We start from the raw sequence: 19,550 nt of genomic DNA on the forward strand, positions 1-19,550 counted from the left end.
ACAGGAGAACAGTCATAATTTAGGGGAAAATGCGCCAGGGATGGAAATTTTAAGAGAAACAGCTTTTTTTTCCCACAGACCTTTCCTCCTCCTCCTCCTCCTGGCTGGGAGAGCTGGGAATTCAGCTCTGGAAAGAAGGCTCCAGGGAGAGCTCCGAGCCCCTTGCAGGGCCTAAAGGGGCTCCAGGAGAGCTGCAGAGGGACTGGGGCCAAGGGCTGGAGGGACAGGAGCCAGGGACAAGGGATTGAGGCGATGGGACACTTGTGCAAGCAGGTATAATTTCAATGACCTCTTTCATTCCATACAAACAAAAAAGGCCTCTCTGGGGGGTCCTGCCAGTAGAAAGCAGCAGGATTTTCTCATGTTCATCCCACTCCGTGGGAAAGGTTGAGTCCACTTTAAAGCTGAGGTGGGAACAAGTGCAAACCCCCACCCCCCCAAAAGGTACAGGGAGCTCAGAGAGACAATAATGAACATAATTAGTCAGTTATTGTTTGCTCTCCTTACAACCCTACTTTATAATGCTCCTGCCAGCAGAGCTGGTTTATGGCATGTCTTTTTCATGCAGCAACCTTTCCATAAATCAAAGCCTCAAAGCAATACCAGGCAGTTTCTCCTGCAGCCTGTTTGAAAATAAAAGTTAACACCGAGCCCTGGCTGTTATCAATCTTCATAAATGTGCCCATGATACAGCAAATCTGTTCCATACTACCCCAGCTCTGATCCTAATGCATGCACAGGAGCAACCCAGTGGCTTAATGGAGCTCCTAAATGGCTTGGAAGTGGGAGCCACGTTAAGTGGCAAGGGAACTTTGAAAGGACTAACTGCTTTTCTCATTTCTTTCGATATAGGATAAAATTATTCCCCTTCTAGCTTGAAAAATGTGTACTGTGCTATGACAGGAATTTTCACACACACAAATAGAGACCCCAGGAAAATGGGGGTCGTGTTCCAGGGACTGCAGTGAGAAGGGGAAATTATCAGTATTTGAGCTGTTCCTTTTAGCAGGGGTCTGTGGGACTGAGGGCTTTTATATTCAAGCACTGAACTGAAAATCTGAGAGAATTAATAAACTTATTGCAGTGGCACACACCCCCTCTGAAGGAGGGGAAGGGAGACCTGATCTGTATTAATTTGTATTTTCCAGGGCCTAAAGGGGCTCCAGGAGAGCTGCAGAGGGACTGGGGCCAAGGCCTGGAGGGACAGGAGCCAGGGAATGGCTTCCCAGTGCCAGAGGGCAGGGCTGGATGGGAGATTGGGAATTGGGAATTGCTGGCTGGGAGGGTGGGCAGGGGCTGGAATGGAATTCCCACAGCAGCTGGGGCTGCCCCTGGATCCCTGGCAGTGTCCAAGGCCAGGCTGGACATTGGGGCTTGGAGCAGCCTGGGACAGTGGGAGGTGTCCCTGCCCATGGCAGGGCTGGCACTGGATGGGCTTTAAGGTCCCTTCCAACCCAAACCAGTCTGGGACTCTCTGAAAACAATTTATTTCCAGTGCAGATCCAGAGCAAGAGGTGGAATTTGATCTTCCCACATCTGCAGCAGAAGGATCCAAGGCGCAGCAATGACTTTTTCTGCCTGAATATCACATTTCCCAGGTACTGAGCAATCAAAAGAATTCCTGCCCCTTGCAGGGTCATGCTCAGAAACCAGAGAGGAGCAACGATCTCCACATTTAATTTAGAGCTAAATTAACTTTACCTTGAATTACTTCATTTCAAAAGCCCCCACATCCCTTTTTTGGACTGTCCACAAGAATATCTGCATTCCTCTACCTTGAGAACCAGAAGTATTTAGTAGAGAAAAACTGGTGAATTGCCTAAATTTGACACTGAATTTACCAATAAACCACTTGTTTTTAAGATCTACATTGACCCCACTGATGGGATCTTTTTATTGAGAGGATTTTAACAATTTTTTGGCCAAACTTTTGCACCTGGTCAAGGCAAAGGGAAAATACAGGATGAAAGAAAAGGGCCTGGATTCCCTCAGCCCCTCCCAGAGCAGGATTTCACTGACAGCAAAGAGGTTGTGTCCATTCCACACTGATCTACAAAGCCTGTCCAGCAAAACCTTTCCATTCTGATCTTTCTCTGCTTCCAGTAATTCCCATGGCACAGCATTTGTTTGGAATTTTATCCCTCTTAACCCTCCCTTGGAAGAGGAGTCCATCCTTATAGTTTACAGCCACACTCCAGTGGTCTCCTCTAAGGTACTCAAAATAATTTTATTTTATTTAGTTTCTTTTGCTCAGTTCCTTTCCTCAGGCTTAAAAAACTTGGCTCGAAATATTTCAGGGTATTCTTTATTTAATATCCCAGGCAGGTGGATGGGAAAACACAGTGAGACAAAGTGTGTATTTATAATTATTTAGGTTTTAAACACTGAAAAATTTTCCAATTTTAGTTACAGGTCTCCTGCATCTACAGAACCATTAACACTGAACTGCTCCATAAACAGCCCCGAGGAAAAAATTCTCCTAAATCTCTCCTACTGAGCAGTTTTCTGTCTTTTTATCCTTTTTTAGGGATAGAAGGATGTGCTTTTTGTGCTTCCATGGAACATAAAACTCAGGTCACATCCATCCAAGCCAAAAATGCCAAAGCAAACCACAAACAGCTCAGAAATCCCCTCTAAAAACCAGCAGGAAGAGTTCTGGCTTGCTTCAGAATGAAGCTCATGTTCAGGAAAACTGGAAAATGCATTCACCAAATACCATAAAAAGCTTTAAAAAATTGGGTTTAGGTGATTTCATGACAGATATATTCATTTTTCTCCCACAGATCTCAGTTTTATGCTTTAAAAAGCCACTGAAAGAAACAAGCAGCACGCTCAGAAAATAATTAGCATTTTGCAGCGAGGAATACTGAGAAAAACAGGCCAAAATTTGAAGAAAATACAGGCAGAATATCAGGAAAAAAAAATCCTGTAAAGGACGAAGATTAAATAACAGCAGAGCATTTGAAGGGAAATAAATGAAACTTGAATTTTCTGCCAGGGAGATGGGATTTTGTTGGATCTGAGTCCTTCCAAGCCCCCTGGATAACCTTTAGCTCCACACATGGCACAGTAACACCAGCAAATGTCTACAATTAATTGACTCACAGTCATTTTTTGAGATGCCCATTAGGAAACCTTGGGGAAAGCTTGGGAAAAACCGGAATTTTCAAGCTAAAATAAGAAAGGATTTTTTTTGGTCAAGGTTTGGTATCTTCTGGGAAATACTTCCAAAATGGCCCTATTCATAAATGGCAACTCATGTCTATAATTCAGTTGTCAAAATGACCAATTTTCCTTGATCAAAGGAGTAAATTGATGAAATGTGGAAGTTTCAGGGTAGAAAGAGGAAGTAAAGCTCATGAGAACAGGATTGATGCTGTTCCCCTGTTCAAAGCTGTATGAAAATGTACATTTTGGTGAACTCCTGGAGAACACAACTGCTTAAGAAATGAAATTATGGTGAGAAAAACCCACTTAAGCTGGAAATGCTACAGCCAGGATCAACAAAGAAAGGCAAAACCTCACTGCTTGAGGCTACTGAAGATGGAAACCAGAAGTTTGGTGACTTAAAACCTCTTGCTGTAAGTGAGACCCAAACCAATTCACTAAAAAAAAATACACATTTTGTATGAAGAAGTAAAAAATGGCAGTAATTAACCCCTTAATTCCAGATTGAACTACTGTCCCTTGGACCTTGGCCATGTCCCCACCCTTAAGGGATCCCACTGGTGTCCCACTGTACAGGAGCTTTCTGGTTTTAATTCCACTGCAGAGATGGATTAATTAAAGGTAAATTTACATGAGGCAGGTGATTTGCTGGCATTTTAAACTACAAAAAAGCCCAAACCCCAGGCACACCTGCAAAGGCTTCCCCAAAATCCACATGCTGCTCCTTCTCCGGATGTTTCCAGCTGCTGCTCTGCACTGCCAGGACCTCCAGTGTGAGGATCAGCCTTAAATAAATGCAGTTTGGCTCTGGTGTCAGCAGCATTTCTGCTCTTTGGATGCTCTGAGGATGAGGATTTATTTTAAAAATGTAAAGGCAACAGCACCTGGTGCTGGGTGGGTGTCAGAAGATAAAAAAGTTGTTGGAAATTCCAGACCTGATGGGACACCTGAAACCCTGACTTCTACCCAAGGTCCAAATCTGGTTGGGATTCACCTCAGTTTAGACTGCCCTGAGCAAAAAGAAAAATAAACCCCAATATTGGAAGATAAATTGCAATTACCAGTGTAGCTCTGCCATTAGAACCTACCTGTTCTCCTAAATTCTTACCTATTTCCCAGAGGAAAAAAAAAAAAAAAAAATTTTTATGCCATTCAGGATTTTTATACCACTTTACCTGTTAGTAACAGGGTAAGGCAGGTACACTACACCTGCCAGGTGTCACCATCCTCAAGTCCAGGAATCATTTTTATTCCCAGCAGTTAAAATTTCCCTTTTGAACTCATCTCATGTGAACCAGGAGGTATCAAGATGGTTTAACACTTCCCTGGAAGTGTCCAAGGCCCAGCTGGATGGGGCTTGGAGCAATCTAGGATAGTGGAAGGTGTCCCCACTGGATGTCCTTTAAGGTCCCTTCCAACCCAAACCATTCTGTGATTCTACGATTTGACCACTTTAAGAAACCTAAATATTCATTTTACAAACCTTATTTTACAGCACTTTGCAACAAAACCCAGGATTTGAGATTATTTCCCCACATATTTACTGCCTGCTTTGACTTTAGATTGGGATTTCCCTCAGGTGCAGTCCAAGCAGAATGGCTGTGGTGTATTTTCTTCCCTGATTTTCCAACACTACTGGAAAGGAGATGAAAAAAAGAAGAAAACCGTATGTCATGTGGTAACATATAGAGATAATTGGTAATTCATTCCTCACCCTGTGCCCAGGAACAGGTGAATTCTCCTTAAAAAAATCCCACCACCAGCTCTGGGAAACATCCTCCTTCCCCTAAGGGAGGTTTGCTGCTGTGGGCTCCCACATGAGATTTGTAGGATTTGATCCTACGGATGGCTTGGCCTCATTAAAAACATCCTTAGAAAAGGTATTTGTAAATCTCAGCCACGAAAGATTAGGAAATACAGAACAAATTAATAATAAAAAGGAGCTGCTCTGGGGTTTAACCTCACGGCTTTAACGCTGTAATTGGGAAATCAGCGACTCGTGTTTGGAGGAAATCCCAACAAAGGATAAGGCATTAAAACAAGAGGCTTTATTCCTTGTTTGCAATAAACCTTGGGAGGGAGCAGGCAGCCAGATGTCCCCTGGCAGAGCCTGGAAAGCCAAACTCACTGGGAGGAGCCACTCATTCCTTGGGAGCAGCTCCCAAACCCGCAGCTGGCAGCAGGGACTGTCCCTAACGAGGGCATCCAGCAATTTTCCCAGGACTGGGCTGATTCCCAGCCCACCAAAGGAGAATCCCATCGATTTTACTGGGGGCCACCAAGGTGAGAGCGCAGAGTTTCACTCGCTTCTTTCACAGGGAAGCCTTGAAACGACTTCGTGTTTCTCTGTAAGCAAACAGAGAAGAGCAGCGGTGCTGGAACACACTTCCCTTTCCAACACATCCACCCTGAACAGGAAAAGGATCTTCTGAACAGGAAAAGGACCTGCAGATCATAAAATCACAGAATGGTTCAGCTTGGAAAAGACCCTGAAGATCATCAAGATCTTCCAGTTCCAACTCCACCACCACAGGCAAATTTTCCCACACAGTTATCATCCCACTCTATCCCGCAGTTATCCCCCCACAACAATATCCTACAATAATTACCCTGCTCCACCTGTCCCCCCTCCCAGAAAATCTTTTATTTTCCGTATTAATCCCTATAAAATTAAAAAAATTCCTACTCCTGACTTGGTGCTTTACAAACATTAATTTTAAGATTGCTTTCTCTATTCCAGACAGTAAAGGATCTCACTGTGTGAAAAACTGGGGATAGCCCGAGGGGAGATTTAATGAATGTATCCATGATTTCTAGAAAGGGGGGAAAAAAAAAGATTATGCCAAACGTGGAAAAAATTGACTTACCCTCTTCATTAATGTGCTATCTAAATTTTGAATAATGGATTTTAAAAGTTAATATCACTCTCAAAAACCACAGAGCTTCGATCCTGTTTCCTGACCAACCAAGCACATTTAAATCTCACATCAGAGCTCAGAGATTTCAATGAAAACACATCCCCCTGCACAGACTCACCGTTCTCCGTGAAAGAGAAACACACAGATATTACACCAGGCTCCCTGGCTCCCACTTTGCTCAGAAGGAATCTGCATCCAGCTCCAAACGCACAATTAATATTTCATCCAGCCCTGCTGAGTACCCGTGAGCTCCTAATTGACTGCACTGATCAAAGGAACAAAGTTAAATATCTGCGTTGCTGGAGGGGAACCCAAAGTTGTCGTGTCTGAAGTGACAATCACAGGTAAACACACTGAAAAAGGGCTTTAGGGAATTCTGAGATTCCAAAGGATAACAGGAGAATGGCCGAAGGATTCTCTTATTTATTTATCGGTGCAGAGCAACTGAGACAGGGGGAACTGCTGCCCACCCAAGTCCCCTCCTTAAGCTGGAACCAGATGATTTTTAAGGTCCCTGGGTCAAAGCACAATCCCTTGAACAAAGCAGCAGAAAGTCCAACAGATTTCTTGAGTGAGTTCACAGCCCTCAGGTGAATCCATGAGGGCCAAGCCCTGAGTGAAAGAACTGAGCAAAGAGAAGAGTTTATTCACAAGGAACAGGATTTGGGACGTGCAAGATAAACAAGAGACTGGAAAGATCTATTAAAGTCTCTTTCCAAAGTCTCTTCCCACCTGAAGCAGCTCTGTGTGCTCAGAATCTGGACTGGTTTCAAGCTAAGAGGGGTGACAGCATCACTTCCATGCTGGAAAACTGTACCTAAACTGTACCTACTTGTGGAGTGAAATGTGTTTGAGATCAGACACCTCTGCTTGAGTCACGGTAAGAAACTCTCGTGGTGTCAGCACAGCTGTGTGTGAAGAGGTGAAAGAGCAGAAGGAGAAATAAGACCTTTGAGTAGCTCTGTTGCTAAGAAAAGCTCAGGGGTTGAGCTGAGTTATGGCATTTAACTCTTTAATTCCCAGCATCATTTACAAACAGCTCACACCTCTCTTAAGGGATGTCAGGAGTAACTTGGGACATCATCCCCAGACAGAACAAGTGAGAAAAAAATCAAGGAGACCACCAGCAACAGCATCATCAGCAAACAATCCTGCAGTGATTCTCTCCTGACAAAGCACCACCTGTTTGCTGTATTTGTAAGAGAAAAGATTAATTCCCGAGGTTTCTGTGCAGAGCTCACTGTCCTTGGCTGAGCAAAAGACGCTTAACTAAAGGCACAAAGCCTCCAGGCTCTGCCCAAGGATTTTTAGTAGCTTCCTATTTTCTGTTATTGAAAAAACAGTATTCATATAGGATTGAAAAAGTAGTATTTCATTAAGAACTGATAATCTGGACTTTTAACTTTCGTTTTTAAAAGCAGCTGATGTTAATTCAGGGCCAGGTTGGATGGGCTGAAGCAACTTGGTCTGGGGAGAGTCCCTGCCCATGGCAGGGGTTGGAATGGGATGGGATTTAAGGTCCCTTCCAACCCAAACTGTTCTGGGAATCAATGATGTTATTTAAGGTACAACAGGAACTTCTACAAACTGGAAGTTTGGGTCTGCACAAGCAGAAATAAAGCACAAATTCTTTGCGTGGCTCTCTGCACCACAGATTTCTGTGTTACAGAGGTATGTGAGTGCAGCAGGATGGTGACTGAAGATATTTGCATTAAGAAACTATCAATATTCCTCATTTACAGGCGGTGCAAGAGCCCTTCAGCAGTCACCATATGTGCCCCAACATCAGAAGGGTAACGAGGACAAGGAAATAAAGCCACACTTCCCTGGACTCGGTCCAAAACCATCAATAAAAAGCTGATTTTCTCTCTCTCCTGCCTTTTTTCCCTCAGTGTCCAAAGATTTGGCAGCACTGCTTTGTGAGACAATTATATCTGAATATCAAAGTGTTGCTGTTATTAATTTACTGTGGTTTCACTGCACTCCTTCTCAGCTTCACAGTTCACAACAACACCAGTTAGAACACAAAGGAACTACTGCTAATATTTCAAATATTCACAGCTGAGCATCAAACAGAACTTCATGTGGGAGGTGTCCCTGCCCATGGCAGGGGGTGGAACTGGATGATCCTTAAGGTCTTTTCCAGCCCAAACCACTCCATGATTTTCTGATTATAACAATGCCTTAAATTCTATTTTCAGTAAACATTATTGAACCAGGCTTTGTGATAGAGAAATCCCAATTAAAGGAAGACATGATATTGATGATTTGTCATTTATTCCCCCCCATTCTATGGGAACTGCCAATGAGGGTCATGTCCAAAAGTTTGTAATAAAGGGATAAAGCTCCCCAAAAATCTGTGACTCAATGAACACCCCAAACTTCCAGATGATGCAAAGGATCCTCTGGATTACAACTGTGTCAAAGCAAACTTTGGGGAATTAATTCCATTCTTGGGGAAAACCTCACCACCAAACTGATCAGTCAACCCCCATGGAGGACTTGGGGTTTCCATCAGTCTGGCCAGCTGGGGATTAAGTTTTTCCCAAAAAAACCCAGCAGTAAGAAGCAATTCCACATTGTCCATGAGAGCAGCGGAGCAGGAGAGGAATGGCAGAATATTTAGGAAAAAGCACCAATGCACAGCTACAAATTCTAAATATACCACCAGAAATCAAAACCCACAGAAGAGAAGAACATTTATTTTAGGCTGCCTTTGCCCTCTCTGCTTCTTAAATGAATAATGAAGATGTCACTTGGCTCGAGACACCACGGGGGAATAAAATGTCACCACCGCAGCTGCCGAATTCCCCGCTCCCAGCCCTCCAAATTAAGGGGAAAAACCCACAAAACAAAGGGAGAATTTGATTAGGAAAAGTTCAAATCCTTGCCCAAAGCCTGGCTCTTCCTGTAATGCTGCATTCTTCTCTTCTTGTGTAAACTTCTCATTATAACAGAGCCATCTTCATAATGGAATAATTGGGGTTATAATGTAACTGTGGGAACATAATTCCAGCTTTAGGAGGGGCAGCATGGCCCTGTAATGTTGTTTTAATGTGATTTGGGGACTGCAGGAACTGCCTGAACCTGCTCACTTAGGATTTGATCAATGGGAATTAGGCTCTTAAAGAGATGAAGCATTTGATAATTCCCAATTTGATCAATGTGAATCAGGGCCTTCGTGGGGATAAAACATTTCTCATGGACGTTTGGAATATCAGCTTAATGCAGGCAGCAATAGGAACTGCAGACTGAAGACTTGCAGGTCCCTGATCCAGATCCACGTGGGGTATTTATATTTTTCCCCTTTTAACGGGGTTTAATTATCCCTAGAGACTGATGAAGCCACAGCTGATGTAATTTCAGGGATTAAATGGAGGAAGGAAAATCCAGGAAATATTTAATATATAACAACACCATCCACTTCTTGCTCTTGGAAGTGATGCAGCTTAAAAAGTGGAAGAAATTCAAGTTCTATCACTAAAACTTGGTCCCTAATTCTAGACATGCCTAAAATAAAGTCAGACTATTTGCTAATAACCCCACAATTAGATCCATTAATCTTGCACTTGGAACCTGAAATCACAGGCAGCACATGGCTTTATGCATTAACAAAATTTAGCAGCTCAACCTTACTTAATTCTTCTTTTACAGCCAATTAAACAACTCTTTAAACACCACTGGAGCCTCTGTCCTCTGAATCCTCACGTGCAATTAAACTGCACATGAGAAGTGCCTGTGACACCAAAAGAGCATCTTTAGGTCTCACTAAATCATTCCTCATTTATCCATCAAGTTCCATGAAGGAGACAGTGATAAAATAACATCTCCTGCATCGAAACCTTCAATAAAAGGATACGGTGTTTAAAAGGATTTTATGTAAGGGAAAACCTTTAAATTGGAAAGGAATATTGGTATTTCAGGCACTTCATCAAATCTGCCACAATTTATGTGCATATTTCAGGCACCTTTTGATTTCCTGGTTTTTTCCTTTTGTTGTCTTTGAAGGCAATGGACCAATACTGGATCCACTGATGTAAAAATTACAAATAAATTTTAGGAAATTTGGCTTCAAGTGCAAAAGCAGCACAGCAATTGCAGTACTGCTATTACAGACCAGTCAAATGGATGATTTCAATTTATACCTTTCTAGAAAATTAAGAAAAGACCAAGCTCATCGAGTGTTAGGAATGTGATTCCCTCTCCAAATTCCCCTCAGTAAATATTCCTTGATTTCTGTACCCTTTAAAATGGTTTTCTTAGTTTCTTAGATGCTCAAGACTGGCCCCTGCTCTATCAATCAGCTCCATTTGTACAGAAAGGAACCCGAAGTATTTGATTTATCTATTTTATTTAGGAAAACATTTATGTATCAGGAGGAAAATCCCAATCCCAAACCCATCTCCCACCTCTGACCACTAAACCCAGCCAGAGCTCTTCAAATCCCAACAAAACCTTGTCTTGGAATAATGCAAGTGAAATGAGGCAATCATTTGATTTAAAAAGCTGAGAATATCCCACTGTAACAGAGGAAGGAGACACCCAGGTGGGAATTTTATCCCAACCTACCTGGATTTCCAGACATGATGGAAAACCCTCCAAATTATGCTTAAATCAGACCTTGATCAATGGTCGTCCTGTCCCTCTTGCTTAAGGGACAGATGAATTTAGTGCTCAGTATACTCTGCACCATTAAACACTACAAAATTTTTTACATATACACCAGAGAATATTCAACAATTCATGCTGTTAAGAGATAAAATGTGTTTTTCTTACACTTTAAAATTTTATTTGTATCATTACCAGCAGCTCAGAGAGGACTTTTCTCTTCCTGCTCATCAAAAATCAAAACAAAACACAAACCAGAAGAAAATCCCTCCACAAATCTAAAAAACTCGTGGCAGAATAATTCATTTTCTGCAGCATTTCTTGGTTAGAGGAGAGAATTGAGGCTGTAAAAAGTTCTGTGTCCTCACTAAAATGATAAATGGAACCTCTTGCCTGAGGGATGGAGCAGCCCAAAGGGAAGAGTCCAAGGCTAAGGGTCACTGTCACTTTGATCCATCAATTACCAGATCTTCACTTCACTCTCTTCAGGACTAATCAAAATTATTTAATTTGACCTTCACTGTTGAGGGCAGAGTGAAATTCCTCATTTAAATCCTTCCCATGGTGCGAGCACGGGATGGATGGGATCGTGATGCAAAGCTGGAATCCCATTCTCGGTGCTCCATCAGAGAGAGGGATCTATTCTTAGACTCTTTCATGCTTCTTATCAACTACAAATTAACAAATGTATACTAAGTGGGCATCCCATTTCTCTGCAGCTTATGGTTCCTATACATTGGCCTCCAAATTCTCCCAAATTCCCTCCTTTTAACAGCCAGAGGGACTGATAGGATCTGTGAGGGAGGAAAGGGGAATTATTGTGCATTTTAATGTGGACAGAACTCATGCAGCTGCCAGGAAAAAAACAGGAGAACAGACTCACTTGAACCGAGCTGAGACTTCATCAGCAGCTTTTTGGTATTGCTCAGTGGTGACTTTGTAGAACTGGGCACTCTGGAAAGAAAACAGAATAAATACAGATTCCAGTTAACAGCATTTACAGGCATGCTAATATCTAGTCAATAAAGCTAATTTGGATTTGTTTCAAAAAACCCTCAAAACCTAACCATAAAATGACAAAGTTTCAGAAATTACTTTTTTTGGGGGGTGGTTTTTTTTTTTAAGTGCGTCCTCTTGATTATGCAAAAGGAATGGCTCCTGGGGAGGAAACCCTAAAGGGACACGGGGTAGGAATCCCATACTCAGCACAAGGTGCTCCTGGACTCTCTGCAACTTCTTCATTAGGAATTAAAATGAAAATACAGATTCTTTACTCCTTTGCAGTGCCCTGTTTGTGTTCCTCACACACATCTCCTCCCCTGCCTCACAGGTGACACTCGAGCCAAGCTTCAAAGTCACACAATAAATTAACCATGGCTCCACCTTCCCTTTTGCTCCTTGCCTTGAAAATGCCTCTCTAAGGAGTTCCTGGAATATTCCAAACTCCCAGGTTGCTTCAATCAGTTGCTAATTTTAATTTTTAAAGCCAGGCAGCTTCAGAACTGATTTTCATCTCCCTTAAACCCAGGGATAGCTTTGATTTGGTTCTACAAAATCATTCATTTCCAAAGCACAGGTGGGAGATGCTCACCAAGCAACAGAACTTTTCTATGTGTGAAAACAGCAAGGGCAGTTTCTGGCTGTGGGAAGAAGGGGGAGGATATTCCAGAGGAGCACAAGGATGGCATGAGGTCAGACAGCTCTGGGAGAGGCCTGGAGGGGCTGGAGCGTGTCCAGGGAAGGGAACGGAGCTGGGAAGGGGCTGGAGTGGCTGAGGGAGCTGGGAAAGGGCTGGAGAATTCCTGAAGGAGCTGGGAAAGGGCTGGAGTGGCTGAGGGAGCTGGGAAAGGGCTGGAGTGGCTGAGGGAGCTGGAAAGGGGCTCAGCCTGGAGCAAAGGAGGCTCGGGGGGACCTTGTGGCTCTGCACAAGTCCCTGACAGGAGGGGGCAGCCGGGGGGGTCGGGCTCTGCTCCCAGGGAACAGGGACAGGAGAGAGGGAACGGCCTCAGGCTGGGCCAGGGGAGGGGCAGGGTGGATACTGGGAAAATTTCTTCCCCAAAAGGGCTGTCCAGCCTGGTAGTGGTGGAGTCCCCATTCCTGGAGGGGTTTCAAAGCCGTGTGGATGTGGCACGTGGGGACATGGGGGCAGTGGTGACCTTGGCAGTGCTGGGAATGGTTGGACTCGATGATTTCAAAGGTCTTTTCCAGCCTAAAGAATACTGTGATCCTACAGCCTGAGACAAATCACTGGAATGTTGTTTTGCTTCATGTCTCAGTAACACAGAGGTGGCATTTTTCAGGAGGTTTTTATAGCCTCGGCACAGCTGGACCTCAGCTACAATAACCAAGGCACCTGGCTGCCCAGCTGGAGGGAGAAAGCAAAGTTGAAGCAGCTCAAAACTCCTCTGAAACCATTTTCCTCTGAATGCTGGTGGAAACAGGGCGTGGAGAGGCAAAAAGGTTCTGCTGGCATTTGCAAGAATTCTCGTGTAGCTTTGAGTCATCGGCATCCCAGGGAGTGATGTTAACATGGCAACAAAATCCTGACAATCCCACACTGGGAGATTGCATCAAAACCAGCTGAATCCTTATTTTAACAACCTGGGACTTTATCCCACGGTTTGGAGTTATTGATGCCTCAATATTGATTTTGCATCTTTCAAATATTTAACATATGTCAGGCTGGGAGAGCTGGGAATGTTCACCCTGGAGAAGGTTCTGGGAGAGCTCAGAGCCCCTTCCAAGCCTAAAGGGGCTCCAGGAGAGCTGCAGAGGGACTGGGGACAAGGCCTGGAGGGACAGGAGCCAGGGAATGGCTCCCCACTGGAAAAGTGAAATTTAGATGAGCTATTGGGAAGGAATTCCTTGCTGAGAGGGTGGTGAGGCCCTGGCACAGGTTGCCCAGAGAAGCTGCGGCTGCTCCATCCCTGGAAGGAATTCCTGGCTGGGAGGGTGGGGAGGCCCTGGAATGGAATTCCCAGAGCAGCTGTGGCTGCCCCTGGATCCCTGGAAGTGTCCAAGGCCAGGCTGGACATTGGGGCTTGGAGCAGCCTGGCACAGTGGGAGGTGTCCCTGCCCACGGCAGGGGTGGCACTGGATGGGCTTTAAGGTCCCTTCCAATCCAAACCATTCCATGATTCCATAACACACATGGATGCCACGATCCAGTCCACGGGAAGCATCATTCCAATTTTAATCTGGGGTAAAACAAAGCAGTTTAGCTTAAGACACTGATGTATGGAAAACCAAAATGATGGAAACATTTTTAGGAGGAAAAAAGTGGAAAAGCCTGGAAGTGGAGAGATCAGTCTTCCACAAAAGTCCCAGATGACACAGGTCTGTGGTCACTGGGGGAGTAAACATGTCCTGAGGAATATTTATCATCTTATGAGCAGTGCTGGTCTCACTCCTGCAAAAGCACTTCCCGAAATTCCAAAAGAAGCAGCACCAACTACAGAAAAAAGGCAAAGAAAAACATTCTTCCAAGCTCTCTCCTTGTGAATGATAATCCTGAAATGTACCGAAATCAGTGAATAAAATGCCAGCTCCAGACAGGGGTAAAATTGTATTGCAGGGCTCCTGTTTTCTCACAAATGATAACAAATTGGGCAAGAGGCGCTGCAGGCAAAGGTCAGGCCTGGATCAGCAGGAGCTCAGAGCTCTGCTGCACTCCCCATTGCCAGCCCCACACCTAATCACTCATTTGCACCAAAACCGAGGTTTCCACGCACGGCACCGGCGGTCATTTATTTTTTCATAAATCATCGTTGGCCGGCGAGCAAATGGAAGTGAAATTCTCCTCACACCAGTGACCCCCTGGCATGCAGCAATCCCAGCTGCCCAATGACAGCCAGGCCCAGCTTGTTGGGATGGGATGGGATCGATAGGGCCGGGATGAGCCCGCGACGGGCGGCGGGGCGAGCGTGGCCGGGGCAGGGCTGAGATGATGAATCGCTCTCCATCACCCCCTGTCCCCTCCCAGGCCAACACGGACTAGAATCTTATTTAGGCTGCCATTTATCTTTCTTTGGCCCGGTCAATAAAGATGAACAGAACAGTTGTAAGGATCGATTGCAATTTTTTATCATTTTCAAGCATGAAGGAGCATTTCTGACATAAAAACAATATTGGGGGTGTACTTGTTCTGCTTTTTAATTGCAGTTCAAGTGATCAACTGAGCTGCTATGTATGCCCACAAGTTTCAATCCTACAAGCTATCAAGAAATCATTTGTTATCTTAGATGAAGTGTGCTGTTTGTTGGCTCAGGCCTTCCTTTGAAATTCACTCAGATTCTCTTTTAGAGATAAACTCTCTGTAATCCAGAGATGAAGTTTCATTTTCCCAGTCCTCCCTAATCCTCCAGATAAAAGTGCAGTGGTCATTTCCCTAAATGCAGATTAAAAATGGTGCCATAACATCATTTCCTCATCTCCAGATAAAGGCATATATTTATTATCTTCATCCTTGGAAGTGTCCAAGGCCAGGCTGGATGCAGCTTGGAGCACCCTGGGATAGTGGAAGGTGTCCCTGCCATGGCAGGGGTGGAACTGGATGAGTTTAAAGTCCCCTTCCAACCCAAATCCAGTGGTTTTGGCCCAAAGGTAATGAACATATTGCAGTAAAATTGAGTAACAAGTGGTGCCTTTTCCAGAACCACCTCCAGAGTGAACTGAGAGAAACAGAGGCTGAAAGAGAAGTTAAAGAGAATTTCAATTTTCATTGTAAATCCATCCAATTTTCCCTGACACATACACAGAGCCATAGAAAATACAAATAATGCCATAAGTCACGAAGAGCAAAATGAGATCTAACCACGGGTGAAAAGTGTTTTCACCACGTTTGCCACTGAAATAATTTTCCCTGAGTGAAAGTGGGAGCAGCTTTTTAAAGCTGGAGGAATAAGAGGAGAATTATTTCTCTCGACAGCTCTGATTTCAAAGGTCTGTGTAAGAAAATAAATTCCTGGAGCCCCTCACAAGGTCACTGTTTTGTCTGCATGGGGGACCTCAAAGCAGGAGTACACGTTTCACTCTGGGCTGAAAATCTTCAGATTTGCAGCCAGGTAAAGTTCTGAGAGATCCTGTGTCATGCAAGCTGATAAAAGATTATCAAAAGAACAAGGAGAACTTGAGATCCCTCATTTAATTTCACCAGAGCTACTTCACCTATATGCACCATTTTATTAAAAATGTGGTGAAGCTGTTTCTGCTGCAGACAGACCACGACTTATTTTGGCACTGAATTCTTGCTTTTAAGCCCTCTGGCTCTTAAAGCCCTGAAGAAATTCATTATGAGAGTAACATTCATGCAATCTATTTAATTTTTTAAATTAAATTTAATAGTTACGTAGTTAAGAGTTGATTTGACAAAGAAAAAAAAGACATTTGACTTGCATACAACAGAGACAAATCTGCCCTTTTGCTTCAAGTTAGTGCTGTGAAAGACAAAAATGAGCCCAGCTTGACTCCAGCTCAGCTCAGCACCTGCTCCACCCACCAAAGGAACGAAGGGCTTGGGCTGTTTGGCACCTTTGAGAATCAGGGGAGAATTTTTAATTTAAAGACTTCTCCTTCCTTCTCATCCTCCCCCACGGAAAGACTCAAAGCATCGGCAGGCAAAGATTATCCTGTTCCCTGAAAGGCAAATTGGGAAGTTTTCTGTGCCTCTTTTAAATCCATTTCTGCTGCAGTTAAGCTTCTTTTCTCCCTTAATTGTACTTGTGGCCATTTCATCTCAGTATCTCTAACAAAGCCATTTGTGGGTAATAGGAAGCATTTTGTTTTAATCATCCTGTTGACACAGAGCCTGAGATCTGAATGGCCTCAAGAGAGGAGATTTCCAAAGCCACAATGAAGTTGTTTCACTGATTTTAGTCCAAATTCAAGACTGACCAGGTTGCTCCAAGCCCCAATGTCCAGCCTGGCCTTGGACACTGCCAGGGATCCAGGGGCAGCCCCAGCTGCTCTGGGAATTCCATTCCAGCCCCTGCCCACCCTCCCAGCCAGCAATTCCCAATTGCCAATCTCCCATCCAGCCCTGCCCTCTGGCACTGGGAAGCCATTCCCTGGCTCCTGGCCCTCCATGCCTTGGCCCCAGTCCCTCTGCAGCTCTCCTGGAGCCCCTTTAGGCCCTGCAAGGGGCTCGGAGCTCTCCCTGGAGCCTTCTCCAGGTGAACACCCCCAGCTCTCCCAGCCTGGCTCCAGAGGGGCTGCAACCCTGGAGCAGCTCCGGGGTCTCCTCTGGGCTACAGAGGAAAAGGCAAGATTAGAAGAAATAAACTTAAAAACATCCAGTCATGTTTCCATCTTTGAAAGCGCCACCAAGTGAACAAGGACAGGAGGAATTAGGGGAGAAGAAAGAACAAAAAGAGAATAAAACCATCAACTGTTCTGTGCCTACACCCCAGTTCCAAGTCACATTAAATTACAGCTTTATAAATATGACCATTCCGATGGCATTTGCATTCGAATTTAATGCCTCTGTTTGTCTCTGAATTGATTTTAACAAGCTATGGAAAAGCAAGCATTTAACATCAGACAGCTTCCCAAGTAAGGCTGAATCTTCATTCTGCCTCCCAGTGATCTATGGATGAGGGAATCTCTTCTGAAATGTCAGCAGATCAGGCCTGTGCTTGAATTTTTAGATAAGTTATTTTTTATACAAGTTCTGACTGCTCTCATTTGATCCAGCTGCTCTACTCAGTCCATTGCTGCAGTTTTTATTCCAGAGATGAAACTAAGGATGTCCAAATCCACACTCAGGGATTCTACAGAACACTTAAGACTTCTACTCTTGTTTTAAAATCATATTATGAGCTCCTTCGTAATGAGGGGGCTCACTGCCCTCACTGGGGCTGTCATTAGGACTCACTGGATGGATGAGAAAGTTCTCTGGATCTGTCACAGGGCTGAAAATTGGGTTTTTATGAAATCTGTCCAAATGGAGCATCTTTCCTTAAAAAAATGGTTGCTGCCCAAAGCAAACCAGTTTTCCAATCCTTAACTACAGCATAAAAGGTGCCTTTGGAGAAGGACCTAAGAAATCCCTTCCACCACAATTTAGGACAACTCAGGGACTAAAGATGAATGAACAGAGCAGGGGATGAGCTTTTGCAGCAGAGGAGAAATTTTTTTTATGTGCAGTAAGCGGGAGAAGTAGCTGCAAGGCAGGGAGAAGGAATTCAAACTGAAAGAGAAGCCCCACAGAAAAAAAATGCAGCAAAGGAAGCAAGCTGGGATGCTGGACTAAACCTGCAGAGGACACACAGATAAGGGAGTTAAGGCTAAAGCAAATCATCAGGATTTTGGTGGTGCTTGCCTAGAGCTCCCTATTTCAAATTCAAGTGCAATTCCCTCTCTTCTGCCTTTATAAAACCTCATCTGTCCCTTGTGGCCTGGAAGAAGCTGCGTCAGGACCAGGCTGTCCCTCTGACAGAAGAGATGCCTGAACTGTTATGGACTGGAAGGAGGATTTGGGACACCCAAAACTACCCAGTACCTGCTCCTACAGAGAGATAAAACCCCAAAGGTATCCAAACATTTTGCAAATGCCACAAACCCACCCAAAAAAACCCCTGGAAGGTGTCCCTGCCCATGGCAGGTTGGAATGAGACGGTGTTTAAGGTCCCAAACCAATCTGTGATTCCACGAAACAAAGGAGCAACACGTGCTGTGCCTGGCAAACGCCCTGCAGGAAGAAAATTCACTTCCCATCAGTGATTGCTTGATTCCATGATGGGTGCTTGTCAAAGATATTCAGTGTGCAGCATGCGGGGTAAAATACTTAACTCAGTTATCAGCAGAAAATGGGGGGAAAGAGAGTGATTTTTGACCTTTTATTCTGAATTTCCAACTCTGTTTTTCAGGCACCACTAACTAATGCCTTTAACTGCAACTATTAATGGCTCTGAAGTTTCTCCCCAGCCATGCCTCACTTCACTTTTCTGCCCTGCTAGAACATCGATCTCTAATTTGTTAACACTCAGAGCTGCCAAGGAAAATGAAAACCTTTGTGAAAAGGACAATTCTATTCAAAGTTCTTACAGCTATTCAGCCAAGCAGCTAATCTGCATGTAATTGTAGTCCTGGTGTTAATACAAATGTGCTCAGGCTTAGAGACGAACCTGAAAATGCACAACTGTATTTATGGCCCCTCCTGATGACAAGAAGCCTCATTCAAATCATTCCCATTTACAATTTTCCTTCTCAGCTCAGCCCTGTTTTAAGGTTTTTTAAAAAAAGCCACTATTCTGTGTTTTAAATTATGTTCTCCCTCAGGAACCAATGGGGTTATTTCTCCATGACCTAAAGCAGGCTTTGCCCCCTAAAAGGAACATGGTACATCTTTGAGGCACACGGGAATGGGAATTGCTGCTGCCAGGGGTGATGCCCAGGAAATGTAAGTTGGGAAATCCCTTCTGTTGGTGGCATCAGGTACAAACGGCAGCACAGGAATAAGGATTTTAAATTTCTGTCGTTGGTTGCTTTTATGGAATTAATTCTTAAATACTGGTCCAATGGGCCACTTATGCAAAGCAAAAACCACACCACAGGGAGCTACAGCAGCTCACAGGCAAACCATGATCAGCACGAATCCTAAAATCCTGGAATGGTTTGGGATTGAAGGGACCTTCAAGATTATCCAGTTCCAAGCCCGTGCTGTGGGCAGGGACACCTCCCACGACCCAAGGGTCCTATCCAGGAATGGCTGTGACTTCCAGGGATATTCCAGTGTTTTATTCCAAGGTCCAGAGCTGTCCATTCTGCACATTTCATTTCAAAATACAGCAGCACAAAGTCAGCTCAGCCTAAATCTCCTACTCCCTTCCTGCACAGCTCAGCTCATCCTGCATGAAC

The 19,550-nt window shown here is 44.2% G+C and overlaps 1 protein-coding gene across 3 annotated transcripts in view; it reads right to left on the bottom strand.

The window, feature by feature from the left end:
* Window positions 1-19,550, bottom strand: part of CHCHD3 (coiled-coil-helix-coiled-coil-helix domain containing 3) — a 126,154-nt gene that overhangs the window by 16,121 nt on the left and 90,483 nt on the right. For all 3 annotated transcript variants that reach the window (XM_048301824.1, XM_048301825.1, XM_048301823.1), the window contains one exon: window positions 11,578-11,648. In XM_048301824.1, the coding sequence (XP_048157781.1) occupies window positions 11,578-11,648 (71 nt within the window). The remainder of the gene's footprint in view (window positions 1-11,577; window positions 11,649-19,550) is intronic.

This window comes from Corvus hawaiiensis, chromosome 4 (assembly GCF_020740725.1).
Source record: "Corvus hawaiiensis isolate bCorHaw1 chromosome 4, bCorHaw1.pri.cur, whole genome shotgun sequence".
NCBI lineage: Eukaryota > Metazoa > Chordata > Aves > Passeriformes > Corvidae > Corvus > Corvus hawaiiensis.